This window comes from Aythya ferina, assembly GCF_964211825.1.
Source record: "Aythya ferina genome assembly, chromosome: W".
Taxonomy (NCBI): Eukaryota; Metazoa; Chordata; class Aves; order Anseriformes; family Anatidae; genus Aythya; species Aythya ferina.
The window spans coordinates 3,838,277-3,852,271 of record NC_140313.1 but is presented as its reverse complement, the minus strand read 5'-3'; the positions used below and the strand labels follow the sequence as shown (position 1 = coordinate 3,852,271).

General features: G+C 44.6%; 2 protein-coding genes and 1 long non-coding RNA gene across 4 annotated transcripts in view; 1 reads left to right on the top strand and 2 right to left on the bottom strand.

Annotated features, from left to right (window-relative positions):
- LOC311426438 overlaps window positions 1–13,995 on the bottom strand; it is a 403,748-nt gene that overhangs the window by 104,608 nt on the left and 285,145 nt on the right. The gene's annotated exons all lie outside the window — the stretch shown is intronic.
- LOC311426302 (ubiquitin-associated protein 1-like) overlaps window positions 1–13,995 on the bottom strand; it is a 135,185-nt gene that overhangs the window by 97,743 nt on the left and 23,447 nt on the right. The window lies entirely within an intron of this gene.
- On the top strand, window positions 5,210–12,469 carry LOC311426362 (ubiquitin-associated protein 1-like). Its single transcript, XM_084502819.1, has 4 exons — window positions 5,210–6,385; window positions 6,842–7,039; window positions 7,825–7,926; window positions 9,653–12,469. Exons 1-4 carry the CDS (start codon window positions 6,377–6,379, stop codon window positions 9,791–9,793), a joined length of 450 nt encoding a protein of 149 aa, XP_084358945.1. The 5' UTR covers window positions 5,210–6,376; the 3' UTR covers window positions 9,794–12,469.

The window sequence follows — 13,995 nt, the reverse complement described above, 5'->3', positions numbered from 1 at the left end:
GAGGGGACCCTTCCCTTGAACATCCAGCCTAGTACCAGCAGTTGGGGTGCTAGGAGAAGCTTCGCTTCAGTACCGACCACCTCCGAAGCAGATTGAACTCCTTCATATGCTGCCAATATCTCCTTTTCAGTTGGAGTATAGCGGGCCTCAGATCCTCTGTATCCCCGACTCCAAAACCCCAGGGGCCGACCTCGAGTTTCCCCAGGTTCTTTCTGCCAGAGGCTCCAGGTGGGGCCATTCTCCCCGGCTACAGTGTAGAGCACATTCTTTACATCTGGTCCTGTTCGAACTGGATGGACTATTTCCTGCTTGATTTGTTCAAAGGCTTGTCGTTGTTCAGGGCCCCATTCAAACTCATTCTTCTTACGGGTTACTTGGTAGAGCGGGTTTACAATCAGACTGTAATTTGGGATGTGCATTCTCCAAAACCCCACAACACCTAGGAAAGTCTGTGTTTCTTTTTTGTTAGTTGGTGGAGACATAGCTGTTATTTTGTTGATCACATCCATTGGGATTTGACGACGTCCATCTTGCCATTTTATTCCTAAAAACTGGATCTCTCGTGCAGGTCCTTTGACTTTATTTTGTTTTATGGCAAAACCAGCTTTCAGAAGGATTTGGACTATTTTCTTCCCTTTCTCAAAAACTTCCTCTGCTGTTTCACCCCACACAATAATGTCATCGATGTATTGCAGGTGTTCAGGAGCTTCCCCCTGCTCTAGCGCAGACTGGATCAGTCCATGGCAAATAGTAGGGCTGTGTTTCCACCCCTGGGGCAGCCGATTCCAAGTATATTGGACTCCCCTCCAAGTGAAAGCAAATTGTGGCCTGCACTCTGCTGCTAGAGGGATGGAGAAAAATGCATTAGCGATATCAGTTGTGGCGTACCACTTGGCTGCCTTCGATTCAAGTTCGTACTGAAGTTCCAGCATGTCCGGCACTGCAGCACTCAGTGGTGGCGTCACTTCGTTCAGGCCACGATAGTCCACTGTTAGTCTCCACTCGCCATTAGACTTTCGCACTGGCCATATGGGACTAATGAAAGGTGAATGAGTCTTGCTGATCACTCCTTGGCTCTCTAATTGACGAATTAGCTTATGGATGGGAATCAGGGAGTCTCAGTTAGTGCGATATTGCCGCCGGTGCACAGTTGTGGTAGCGATTGGCACTTGCTGTTCTTCGACCCTCAGCAACCCCACAACAGAGGGGTCCTCTGAGAGACCAGGCAAGGTAGATAATTGTTTAATGCCCTCTGTCTCTAAGGCAGCTGTACCAAAAGCCCCCCGGAACCCTTTTGGGTCCTTGCAATATCCTCTTCTAAGATAGTCTATGCCAAGGATACATGGAGCATCCGGGCCAGTCACAATGCGGTGCTTTTCCCACTCATTCCCAGTCAGACTCACTTCAGCCTCCAATACAGTCAACTGCTGAGATCCCCCTGTCACTCCACAAATATAGATGGGCTCTGGTCCCTTATAGCTCGATGGCATTATAGTGCATTGTGTACCAGTGTCTACTAAAGCCTTATACTTCTGTGCGTCTGACGTGCCAGGCCATCGAATCCACACAGTCCAATAAACTCGATTGTCCCTTTCCTCCCCCTGGCTGGAGGCAGGGCCCCCCTAACCCTGGTCAGAATCTTCTTCGTTTCTGTGTTTGAAGGACTGTCTGCTGGAAGTTGGAGCAGCAAACTTTTCAGAGAATTCCTTTTTCCTGATTGTTTTCTTTTGCAACTCACGTACCCGTGCCTCTAGGATCGCGGTAGATTTTCCATCCCATTTTCTCATGTCCTCTCCATGGTCTCGTAAGTAAAACCACAGGGTGGCATGGGGTGAGTACCCACCATATCGTCTTCCTTGTGTGGATGAACGCCTACCCCTGATAGCTGAGACACTGCTCTGTACAGGTGCGGAGGAGATTAATCTCTCTTCAAGTAGGTGAACCTTTTCAGAAAGTTTCTCCACAGCTGAGACGCAGGCCTGTAAGGAAGAGGAGAGACTTCCTTCACACTGCCGGAGTTGTTTAGCCACTTCATCCACTGTGGGTTCCTCATCCTCTTTCCAGGCCATGATTGCCAATGAGCTGGCATATGATGATGGTGCACTCCGTACAAACTTCCGCCACATGGGTCGTGTACACCTGACTTCATCTGGATCTGTGGATGTTTGTCTGATGTCTGGGTCCTCATAAATCACTTCCCATACGGCTAATTCCCTCAGGTACTGGATTCCCTTCTCCATAGTGGCCCACTTACCTGGTAGACATACAAGTTCTTCCTTGAAGGGATACCTTTCCCTCACAGCTGAGAGGAGACGCCTCCAGAGGCTGTTAGATTGTGCTCCATCTGCAATTGCTTTGTCAATGCCAGCGTCTCGAGCAAGGGATCCCTTCTGCCTGGCTTCCCTGCCCTCTAATTCCACACAATTGGCTCCAGAGTCCCAGCACCGGAGCAGCCAGGTGACAAGCTGCTCACCTATACAACGACCAAAATCTTTTCGCACATCTCCTAGCTCACGCTCGTTTAGGCTTCGGGTAGTTACTGTTGATTTTTCGGGATCCTCATCTTCCTCCTCCTGAATCCTTGATGGCCCAGCGTCGTCGTCATCTCCGTTGTCTCTATACCTAGATTTGGCAGAAGACTCTCTGCGTTCTAAACGACCTGAATCTCTATACCATTTTTTCACCTTCTCTACAGGGGCAGCTTGCACTGCTACTGCTCATTTCTCTGACCTTGTTACAGGGTCTGCCACAGAGGTTGGAATACCCTCTGCAGGGGCAGCTTGCACTGCTACAGCTCGTTTCTCTGACCTTGTTACAGGGTCTGCCACAGAGGTTGGAATACCCTCTGCAGGGTCAACTTGCACTGCTACAGTTCTTTTCTCTGACCCAGCCACAGGAGCTGGAGCGGCTGCAGGAGCTGGGACTGGAGCAGCTGCAGGAGCTGGAACTGGAGCGGCTGCAGAGTCCACCGTAGGGGTCACAGTGGCCATTGGATCTGTCACAGGGCTTGGAGTGGCCGCAGGGTCTGTCACTAAGTTGATAGCAGTATCAATGGCAGCTCGATAGGCATGAGCCAGGCCCCAGCATGTTACAATGATTTGTGTCACTTTGGAACTGCCAGAATCATGACACCTTTTTCTCAAGCATTCTGCCAGTTTTTGAGGATTTTGCAGTTGTTCAGGGGTGAATTTCCAAAACACTGGGGGTGCCAACTGCTCTAGATGCCTGCCCATATCCTCCCATATTCCCTGCCACCCACAACTATACTGCCTCCGGGCAGATCTCCAGATGAGCTTCCTAAGTAGTTGTTTAACTTTAAGCAGAACCTGAAGCGCATTCAGGAGGCAGAACAACGAGACTATGCTGGTCTGAGTATCCCAAGGATATTCAATATCTTGGAGAACTATTGTAACAAGCTCGGAGGATAAGAGGGTGGTGAAGGAGAAAGGGAGAGTAATCAAGTAAGAAAAAATATCTTTCCCTTTCCCCTCCACAGATTGACTCCCTAATGGAGAAAAACAATAGGTATAATTGCTAATAGTTTCCAAGATACAGTTTCCAAAGTACAGAGTTGATGATGTTACTGAGTACAAATACCAAGTTAGAGTCATGACCAGATATTTCATCGTCTCATAAGCCATTGCTACAACACACAGTACTGTTATAAATGGCTCAGGATTCAAATTAGGATTAAATAAAAAAATAGGATTTATTGAAAGACTATAAAGGAATAGAGGTAAGCAAACAGCGCTGGGTGCACCGGGAGTCTCCGCTCCACCAGGATGCACACCAGTTACATCAAGCAGCTGATTTTTATGCTCCTAGACTAATACATATTCATTACTACTTCTAAAAAAAATAGATTATTAAAATTAGTTTCTGGGGTGCAGTCCCTCCTACTGGAGCATGCGCAGTCTCCTCTGGGGTCTCTTCTGGGGGTCTCTAGGGGTCTTTCATGCTGAAGGCTCGTAGTCTTCCTCTCCCCCTTTGTACTTACTGGGCACCATACCAAGTTTACAGAACATCCTCTTCAAGTCTTGCCTCCCAGACGTCCTTCAGCTTCTTTCTCCTTCCTCTTTATCTCTCGGCCCCCCCTAACCAGATACCAAAGATCCACATAGTATCCCATAACAGTCACTAGTTGTTATCAGTTGTTCTGAAACTCCCAGACACACGAGTAATTAAAACATTCTTCCCCAGCCATTCACAGACACATCTATAGCAGTGTTAGAAATAGAAGTCCGGAATAACAAAAGCAAACAGGTTCATAAATTTAAGAAGTGATAAATTGACTACAATGAGGGGGAGACTGGGACACACTGCATCTGTGGTTCAAGAATTAAATTGCCAGTGCAGGGCCCAGAGGCAGACAGGATTCAAACAGAATTGTTCTTTATGGACACGAATTGTTAAAACATTCCTCACAGTACCATAATGATCTGAAACCAGGGCCCGGAGAGGATAAACAACATGACAGAGAGCAAATACGGAAAATAATGTACTATAATACTCAATTTGGAAAACAGGCGCAGCAGAGTTGAGATTAAAGCAATCAGCATTATGACAAGTGACTATTAAGCAGGTCTAATACTTACACCAATTTTAGTTTAACACACTCTGGTCAGATCTGCCGTTATCTCAACCTTTCGAGCCCCACGTTGGGCGCCAAGAAGACTGTCGTGGTTTAACCCGGCCGGCAGCTAAACACCACGCAGCCGTTCGCTCACCCTCCCCCTCCCTCTCTGGGACGGGGGAGAGAAATGGAAAGTGAAGCCCGTGAGTTGAGATAAAGACAGTTTAATAAGTCAGGAAAATAATAATAACAATAATAATAAAATAATAAAATAATAAAATAATATTAATATTAATATTAATAATAATAATAATAATAATAATAATAATAATAATACAATGGTGATAATAATACTACTACTAATAATATGTACAAACAAGTGATGCACAATGGAATTGCTCACCACCCGCTGACTGATGCCCAGCCTAACCCCGAGCAGTCCAGCCCCCTCCCCCGGCTAGCCACCCCTATATATTGTTTAGCATGACGTCAGATGGTATGGAATACCCCTTTGGCTAGTTTGGGTCACCTGTCCTGGGTCTGTCCCCTCCCAGCTCTTACTGCACCCCCAGCCTGCCTGTTGGCAGGACAGAGCAAAAGGCTGAGGTGTCCTTGGCTTGGTATAAGCACTGCTCTGCAACAATTAAAACATCGGGGTGTTATCAGCACTCTTCTCATCCTAAGCCAAAACACAGCATTCCACCAGCTACTAGGAAGAAAATTAATTCTGTTCTAACTGAAACCAGGACACTCAATCCCTCGTGCCCCACGTTAGGTGCCAAAAGGACTGTTGTGGTTTAACCCGGCCGGTAACTAAGCACCACACAGCCATTAATACACCCTCCCCCCTCCCTCTCTGGGATGGGGGAGAGAATCAGGAAAATGGAGCCTGTGGGTTGAGATAGAGACTACTAATAATGTGTGCAAAACAAGTGATGCACAATGCAATTGCTCACCACCCGGTGAGAGACGGGCTACCGGTGTGGCTTAGCAAGGACCTGCAGCTTTAACTGAGGGAAAAGAGGGAAATGTACAGGAAGTGGAAGCAGGGTTGTGTAGCCTGGGAGGAACACAGGGGTGTCATCCGGATGTGTAGAGATAGGATCAGGAAAGCCAAGGCACAGATGGAGCTGAACTTGTCAATATGGAGCTGAACTTGGCAAGGGATGTGAAGAATGACAAGAAGGGGTTCTACAGATACATAGGCAGGAGGAGACAGGCCAAGGAGAGTGTTCCCCCTCTGATAAACGAGACGGGAGAACTGGCTTCCTCAGACATGGAAAAAGCTGAGGTACTCAATAAGTGCTTTGTCTCAGTCTTCACTGGTCTGTCAGGACCCTGAACCTGAAAAATTAACTCTATCCTAACTCTATCCTAACTCTATCCTAACTCTATCCCAGCTGAAACCATGACCAATTTTTACTGTCAGAGATAGGTGTTGTTAGCCCAGTGCTGGGCATGGGACAGTATTGGATGCTGGTGAGAAACCACGTGTGTTTAGCCATTGTGCCATTTTGCTCATATACAGCATGCAAAGTGCATTGCTTTGAGAGCAGAACAAACAATCCTTATGATTATCTTATAACTACACACAACTGCATAACCTCTACTGCATAACCACTACTGCATAGCCTCTGTGGATTACTGATCAGGCCACAGGTCTCTCCAGTACGGTAGACACAGTCCGCAGTCTCTTCCCTGAAACCTTTTTCTCCAGCTGTAGCAAACTCTGCTTGTGTGTAATGTTCATCACCTTGTTCATGTGTTGTCCAACAGGTACACCCAGACAACAAGGAAACAGAAATGCCTATGGTAAGTTCCCACCTTCCTGTGTGCTTGCATTGCGTGGTATTTGTAAAATGCTGCTGGGGCGTTTCCAGAGGTAACATTCCTCTGAGTACAGAAAATCATAGGTGATGAGTGAACTGCAGGGTGAGGGAAGCAATCCCTTGCTTCTTCCAGGGTAAAGGGCTTTCCCATATCATAAGGACCTTTACTGTTGGAAAGGTTGGGTGTGAGAAAGTTTCAGTCCTGGCAGTATGTATGTAACAAGAAATCTAGGTAATCAAATGTCTTTTTGAGGGTAAAAAGGGTGTGGTAGGAGTCAGACTACATAAAATGCTTGGTTTCATCCTACCAATGAGCAACTTCCCCAGCACAGCCTTGGTTACCTAATTTTGTGGGGTGTCCTAGTCCTGAAGTAGCCAGGAATGGGGACATGGATGCAAAAGATGACCATCACCTAAGCCTCTGGGTTTTCCCTTGTAGGTAATGCACCAAAACTTCCCAGTGTCTCAAGTGCCCAATAACACCAGCTGCGCAAAGCGGTCAGGTGGCCCTGCTCCTGACATACAGCAGGCCCTCTCCGCTAGCGAGAGGCAGTGCATAGAGACCATCGTCAACATGGGGTACTCGCCTGAGAACGTCCTGAAAGCCATGAAGAAGAAGGGACAGAACATAGACCAGGTAAGAGTTTTTGCAGGAAGAGAGAAACCTTTGAGTGGGTGCTGATTCTGCTGAGAAACAGCCTTAGCTTTGCAAAATGGAGAGGGAGGGCACTTTATTCTAACAGTGGATTGCAGAACTGCCCCAGAAGTTTTCACCTGGCAGAAAAGGCTTCCCAAACCAAAGAACATCTGCATAAGTTTCTGTTAATCTGCTTCAGTCAGCACAGTCTTCCTCGAGTCACAGAACAATCCTTGGGAAGCTCGGTATGGATCCATGCCTTTAGTGCTGCGTGACCAAAAAGCAAAGCACCTTCCCTTTTTGGAGCACAAGGGGTTACTCTGATGATGCCTCTCCCTGTAGAGAGACGGGCCCCTGCAGGCTTACTACAGCCATGAAAGCCTCGTGAGGCACCAGTGACTGACTTTTTGTGTGCTCTGACTGTGGTGTTTCTTGCCATGTGTTGCCTCAAACGCTTGCTAAAACCATGTCACGGAGCTTTTCTGCTCTGAGTGATTCAGAATGGAAGGCTAGAGAAGGAAGGCTGTTTGACTGGAGTGAAAGATGAAGTTGATGGCAGAGCACAAAGACAGAAGGACTTGTTTGCTGTTTTTTTGAACAAGCTCTTGCACAAAGAGCGTCTCAAGATAGAGTAAGAAGAGCTTTGTCTCGGTTCCTGGTGATAGAGTTGTGCTGGTCCCCCTGGTCTGGGATAGAGTTGTGCTCAGTTCCTCTGCACGTACCAAGGTGTACGACTCTGTGCTGTGAATGCAGCTCTGCAAACTTCTTTGTTTTGTTCCCTGCAGGTTTTGGATTACCTGTTTGTACACGGACAGCTTTGTGAGAAGGGCTTTGATCCACTTCTTGTTGAAGCAGCTTTGGAAATGCATCAGTGTTCAGAGGAGAAGGTGAGAGTGCCGTGTGCTCTGCAATAGTGAGAATGCACCACAAAGGGAAATTCCAGCACTATGAAGTGGTTGGTGTAATTCTATCTCCATGGTAATGTTGCCTTGTTGTCAAAACTGGCTGCCAAAGAACATTCTTGTGGTGATGAAGGGAATATGTTAAAACATTAGATTTCTTCTGCATTGGTTTATTGGTTTATTACCCTTACTCACATGCATTTTTATGAGGACAAGCTCTTTTTAAAGACCCCGCTTATTTTGATGGCAATGTTCCAAACACAGTGTTGTCTTTTGAGCAAGGTGCTCGGTACAGAGAGAGTTAACTTCAGAAGCAGCAAATTATCATCAAAACCCTTCCAGCTTACCCTGGCTGTAAATGTTCTCCACTGTACAAATTGGGTTAGGACTCTGTCTGAAAGAAGCTGGAAAAAAACAGTTTTTGTGGTTTATGGTGTGGCTGCTTTGTCAGCACCAAAGGTACAGAGGACAGCAGAACTGCTTTTTAGTGCCTATTGTGTGCTGAGTTATAATGGGAATTCTTTGGAGGTGCAATTCACCCACCTTCCCCCCGACATATACATACAGCTAGTGATGAGCTTGCAAACAGAGAAGCAACAGTGTGAAGATAAGGGAAGTGACAGTGTTTCGGAAACACATTTGCTAGTGGCTTAACCCCCAAATTGGAAATGACTGCTCTCCTGGTTGTCTGTTTTAACCTGGTTTTCCCCTCTGGAGTGGAGGCACTGTAAGTAGCAGAGGGTTCATAAACATTTGAGTTGATTTACTAGTTGTCACTGTTTTAAGAGCTTGGGAAGGATTTGTTTGGTGTTGGTAGTATAGCACATGGTGTTGTGGTGGCTTTACCCCGCTGGGCAGCTGAACTCCATCACAACAGCACTCTTACTCGCCCTCCTCAAAAGAAGAGGGGGAGAAGAAAGTATCCTTCCCCTTTCCCAGCTCTTATTGCTGTGTGACATCACATGCTATAGAACATCCCTTTGTTTGGTTTAGATCAGCTATGTGATGTCCCCTCCCCACCTCTTGCCCACCCCCAGCTTGCTGGCTCTGGGGGCCTTGGAGGAAGTCCTGATGCAGTGCCAGTATTGTGCAGCAATAGACACAACACTGGTGTGATACCAGTGCTGTTCTAGCTACAAGTGCAGAGCACAGCACTGTATGGGCTGCTGCAGGGAAAGTTAACTCCATCCCAGCCAGACCAAGTACAAGTGTCCAGTAGGATTTTTCATAATAGCCCCATTTTGCCCTAGATCTGAAGAGTCATTTTATAGTGAGGGCTGTTGTACTGTTCTTCTCAAAGTCAAAGTAACTTGAAAAAACTTCGTATGCAGCTGGAGCTGCTGGATGGGGGAGCAAAGTGATATTAATCAACCTTTCTGGGAGTCTGAATTGGGACAGGCTGATTAATTTCTACTGAGAGAGACTACCCCAGACTAGGCTTTGGTGTGTTTACTGAAGAGGGTTTGGGAGATGCAGGACTGCAAATGCTGGGAACTGAAAGTGAGGCCCAGAGGGCTGCTGCATGCAGAGCCCTGCCAACTCTTGTTGGAGTGGATTTGCTTCAAACTGAGCGTGTATGGGCTGTGCATGGGAGTGGGATTGTCCCCATGGGGTGCCCAGTCGCTGAAGACCATCTCTGTGCTAAACCCCAGCTCTGAGTAAGACTGAGCCCTGATCTTTTCTCTTGCAAATAATCGTCTGTCTCTTTCAGATCACAGAACTTCTCCAACTAATGAGTCAATTTAAAGAAATGGGCTTTGAACTAAAAGACATTAAGGAGGTCTTATTATTACATAACAGTGACCAACACAATGCTTTGGAAGATCTAATGGCCCGTGCAGGAGCCAGCTGAAAACACATTCCTGGGATCTCGCATGCCAACTTCACATCCAATGTGACTTGGTCTCGGCAGGAAGGAGTCCAGCTTTTCACACACATGGGAGCGTTACTGGGCAAGCCTACCTGCGTGCATCACTCCAGCATTTCTCTTTCCACTGGGAGACAACTTTCTTTCTTACTTTAAATTTTTAAAGTGTCCTTTCCTAAGTTTCCTTTTTTTCCAGCTTGGCCATGGAGAGTTTAAACTGCCCAGCCTCTACTGGAATTGTACATAGGCAGAGACTGGAGTGGTTCCTCCCACTGTTGCAGTGGAGTTGGACAGAAGAATATGAAGTTGGTTCTGAAACCTAGGATGCTTTGGTTCTTTGAAGCTGCTTTCATGGTGTCTGCTTGTACTGAATTACTTGACTGTGTCACAGTCCAAATTAACTGGTTAAATTTGACCTTCAGTGCAATGGAATTTAATTTTTTGGTTGAAAGTTAGCCTATAACTTAGTAAAAACACTGGTTCAGAAACTGTCACTATGCATAAAGAGAAGCTGTTCCTCTTGTGATTGTTTTTAACCCATGCATCCAACACTTCTGCCAGACATGAGTGTCCAATGCTGAGCGGTGTATACGTTCACTTGGAACAGGTAAACCATGAACTCGGCCTGGCCCTGCAACTGCTGTTGGTTCTTGAACCCGAAGGCAGAGAGCTGGGGCTCAGTATTCTTAATCCCCCAGGCTTGTAGAATATTTAAGAAAATGTTCTGCTAGGAAATCAATCATCTTTTGTTTTAAATAATACTCAGTGTGATGCAGGAGGTTTCTTTCAAGCACTTTCTTTAAAACAAATATACTCACTGCATTAGTTCCATTTTCCACATTGCTGTAGAATTACATAATAACATCTAGTACTAGAAATCAGGTTTTGAGTTGTTTTTGATAGTACCGAGTATTATGTTATACATTGTTCAAGTTCTAAATACATAAAATATCATCAGTCTTGAGGAATCTTTAAAGTAATTTGCTAAATATTTTGATTCTGCAGAAGAACAACTAATAAAACACTCAAATGTAGCTCCCAATGGCATGGTTCCCATCTCTCATGCTCTTTGGCTTCAGCAGATGAAGAACTTGCTAGATCCTGCAAGCCCAGGTGCTGCTATCTCCTGGTTTCAGAAAATAAAAATGTATAAGATTCCTGCTATCACCTTTCTACACAGGTTAGCTTTTTAAGGGTTAGGTATAGAGACTGGTGATCTGATGTACAGTTTTACAATGTACTGAGCTGTGTTCCAGACACTTCTTGTGTTGCATTTAACAGTCATGAAGATAAATAGTGAGCTGGGCACCTCATTGATCAGACATAATAGCCCATTTTACAGAGAAACGAGAGGGAAGGGATTATTTCACATCAGGTCATAGGGCTTGTCCAACTTCTGCCTGGCTACAAGTCTGCCAGGTTGTACATGAGAAACAGCAGCAGTGTGTAGCCCAGGCCAAGTGGAACCTCACCTTCTTGTATTAATAATTGTTCTCCACCTGAGAGCAGAGCTTGCTGCATTTATTCCCAGGTCAGTATCTAAGAAGTTGGGAAGTGTCGGTATCCTTGGGGCTAGGGGCTACAACTACTACCACAGAAAAACGAATCATTCACAAGCTAATTTGGCAGAACTCCAGCTATCTTGTGCATTGTATCTTTGTCCTGCACGGACATCAGCACTAATGAAGATTAGCTCAGCTGCCCTAGCTTATGTTTCTTAAGCGCTTTAAACACTGTGTGGTTCAGTGTGTGGCTTGGCAGGAATCTCTCCTGCAGCCACAGTTTCATGTCTGGAGAAGTTGCAACCGTCTGAAAGTAGGAGAGAAACTGATATGGGAAGTCCAAGCTAATTGCATTGCTCTAAGCAAGGTCATGCTGTGAAATATACTCCGTAGTGTTAAGTTATTCACCCACCGCTGGGAGGCCTGCCATGATTGTCAGAATTCTGCTAGCCAGAAAATGATTGCCTGCTACAAGGGGCAAATAATGGCAGGGTGTGACCAACAATTAGCAAGAAAAAATCTCAAATACAATAAAATAATAATAATAATAATAATAATAATAATAATAATAATAATAATAAAGGTTGCTTTGTATCATTGCATTCTCTGCCACAAAACTACTACAGCTTATGGCTCTTATGCTGCTTTATGAACTTGTGTGTTATCTGGTAATACAGCGCATGCAGCTGTGTAAGAGAAATCTCAATAATTTTCTTCAGACAGGATCTTCTGTGAAGCTATTTTATTCGCGATTGCAATGGTGGGCGTCCTGGCAATTAGGAGCGCATTTTAGTAAACAAATCATAACCTTTTATTCCATACTACCCGACACCTGATCACGTCCCCTGTTTCCTCATTGGCTGAGTACTACAGGTTCACAAGCTACTCGACGCTCCTCTATACCATATATGCACAATATTTTTGCTCAACCCTTTAATTTCTCCTTTTTCCCTTTAATTTCTCCTTTCTTATGCTTTGAGAACTTGTGATCTTTGTTTTACTGTTCTCAAACTGCTCATCCTGTTTTTCTCAAGCTTCTGCCTTATTTTGGAACAGTGAGGCCTCCTGCTGTCCACTTATCTACTTTTCTACATTTCTCCTTGTTATGACTACACAACTACCTTTGAATACAGAAGGTTATTTTTCTACTGCAAAAACACACTCTACTTCAAAAACATGTTCTACTGCAAAAAAAAACAACTTAGTTTCTCACAATTCCCCCCTCTTCTTTTCTTACTCCTCTTGTTGTTTTTGTACCTCTTCACATACCGCACTCTTGAGCTTTTCCAACATTGAGGTGCAATATTCTTCTTCGGATGTCACGGGAGATGATAGATATACAATGCCATTATTATTACAATACCAACAAATAGTTGTCTGAGCCAATTCTGTTCAGATAACCACGATGTTAGTTTCTCCCAAATGTTTCTAAATCCCCAGAAAGTGTCATCTTGAGCCACTCTACGTAGGATCTTGTTTTGCTTTTTTTCCCCCCGAATATTTTTGAGATCAGTCAAATCTGTCCCATTTGATCTACATATATACAGCAACTAGTATTAATTACAGTGCACACTCCTCCTTATGAGGTTATTAATAAATCTAATGCTATTTGATTCTAGAGTACTATTTTTGCAAACTTATCAAACTTATTTTCTAGTTCTTCAATATATTTACAATACTTTTGTATTTGGAGATATTTACAATGTCTTTTTCTAATTCACTCACCCCTAAACAAGATAAAAAACACTTTGCAAAACTGTGAAATGCTAGAGAATTTTACTAAAGGATTATCTGGAATCCGCTTAATTCCACGTGTGGTCTCAAGGGGGCTTCGGCTTTGTGGGTGTTCAATAATAGATACATTTGGAATGATTGCCTCCAGGGTGCAATCTCCCTTCCATCCTAGGGGCAACACCTTCCTGGATTTATTGCCACATAGCCAGTACCACCCCTTGCCATTTGGGACAGACCATCTGGTTACAGGATTCTCATGTTGTATCTGGTGTGCATTATGTATATTAGCGTTCCCGTAGCTGCCATATTCGGTATACAGTATAGATTATTCCCTACTTCATGGATATTTCCACACCCAGGGTCAGTAATATTGCCTCCTGAGTTTTCTATCATTGTTTAAAAGGCACCTTTGATAACACAGTATGTTGTAGCCAGGACTATGCGTAGGGAGCTCAACTTCAAAATCTATTCCTTCCCGGGACTGAGTAAGATCTGTCATTTTTAGAAATCTAGAGAATCCAGACAGAGTTGCTGCTGGAAATAGCAATCAGGGACAAGGCGTTTTCAGTCTTTCTAGGCATCTGGGTACAAATCCAACAATTATTTCACTTGAGAGATGTTCTGGATTAATTGGAAATGCCGAACTTTCCCTCCATCCTATCACTAATCCACTGAGAACAGGTATTACTAAGATGAACTTAAAATACATCATTTCTATATGTATATATACACCCCTATAATAATTAAGAAATAATAATTAAGAAACAATAAAAATCACAAACTGATAAGGATTCTTCTGGTGGGGATCGAATATCCCCCTTTCTTTTTCTCCCACTTCCAGGGAGTGTTCCCTGGAAACACTCCAATTCTGTGTAATTCAATCCCTTTTGCTCATTAATTCATTAAGAATTCTTCTAAGGAGAAGTTAAAGGTTTACAATAGATACTTTCA

Excerpts from the sequence above, each read along its gene's own strand:
- LOC311426362 (XM_084502819.1), top strand. Across the intron at positions 7,040-7,824 it reads AGGGACAGAACATAGACCAG|GTTTTGGATTACCTGTTTGT; the intron begins GTAAGAGTTTTT and ends TGTTCCCTGCAG. Across the intron at positions 7,927-9,652 it reads ATCAGTGTTCAGAGGAGAAG|ATCACAGAACTTCTCCAACT; the intron begins GTGAGAGTGCCG and ends TGTCTCTTTCAG.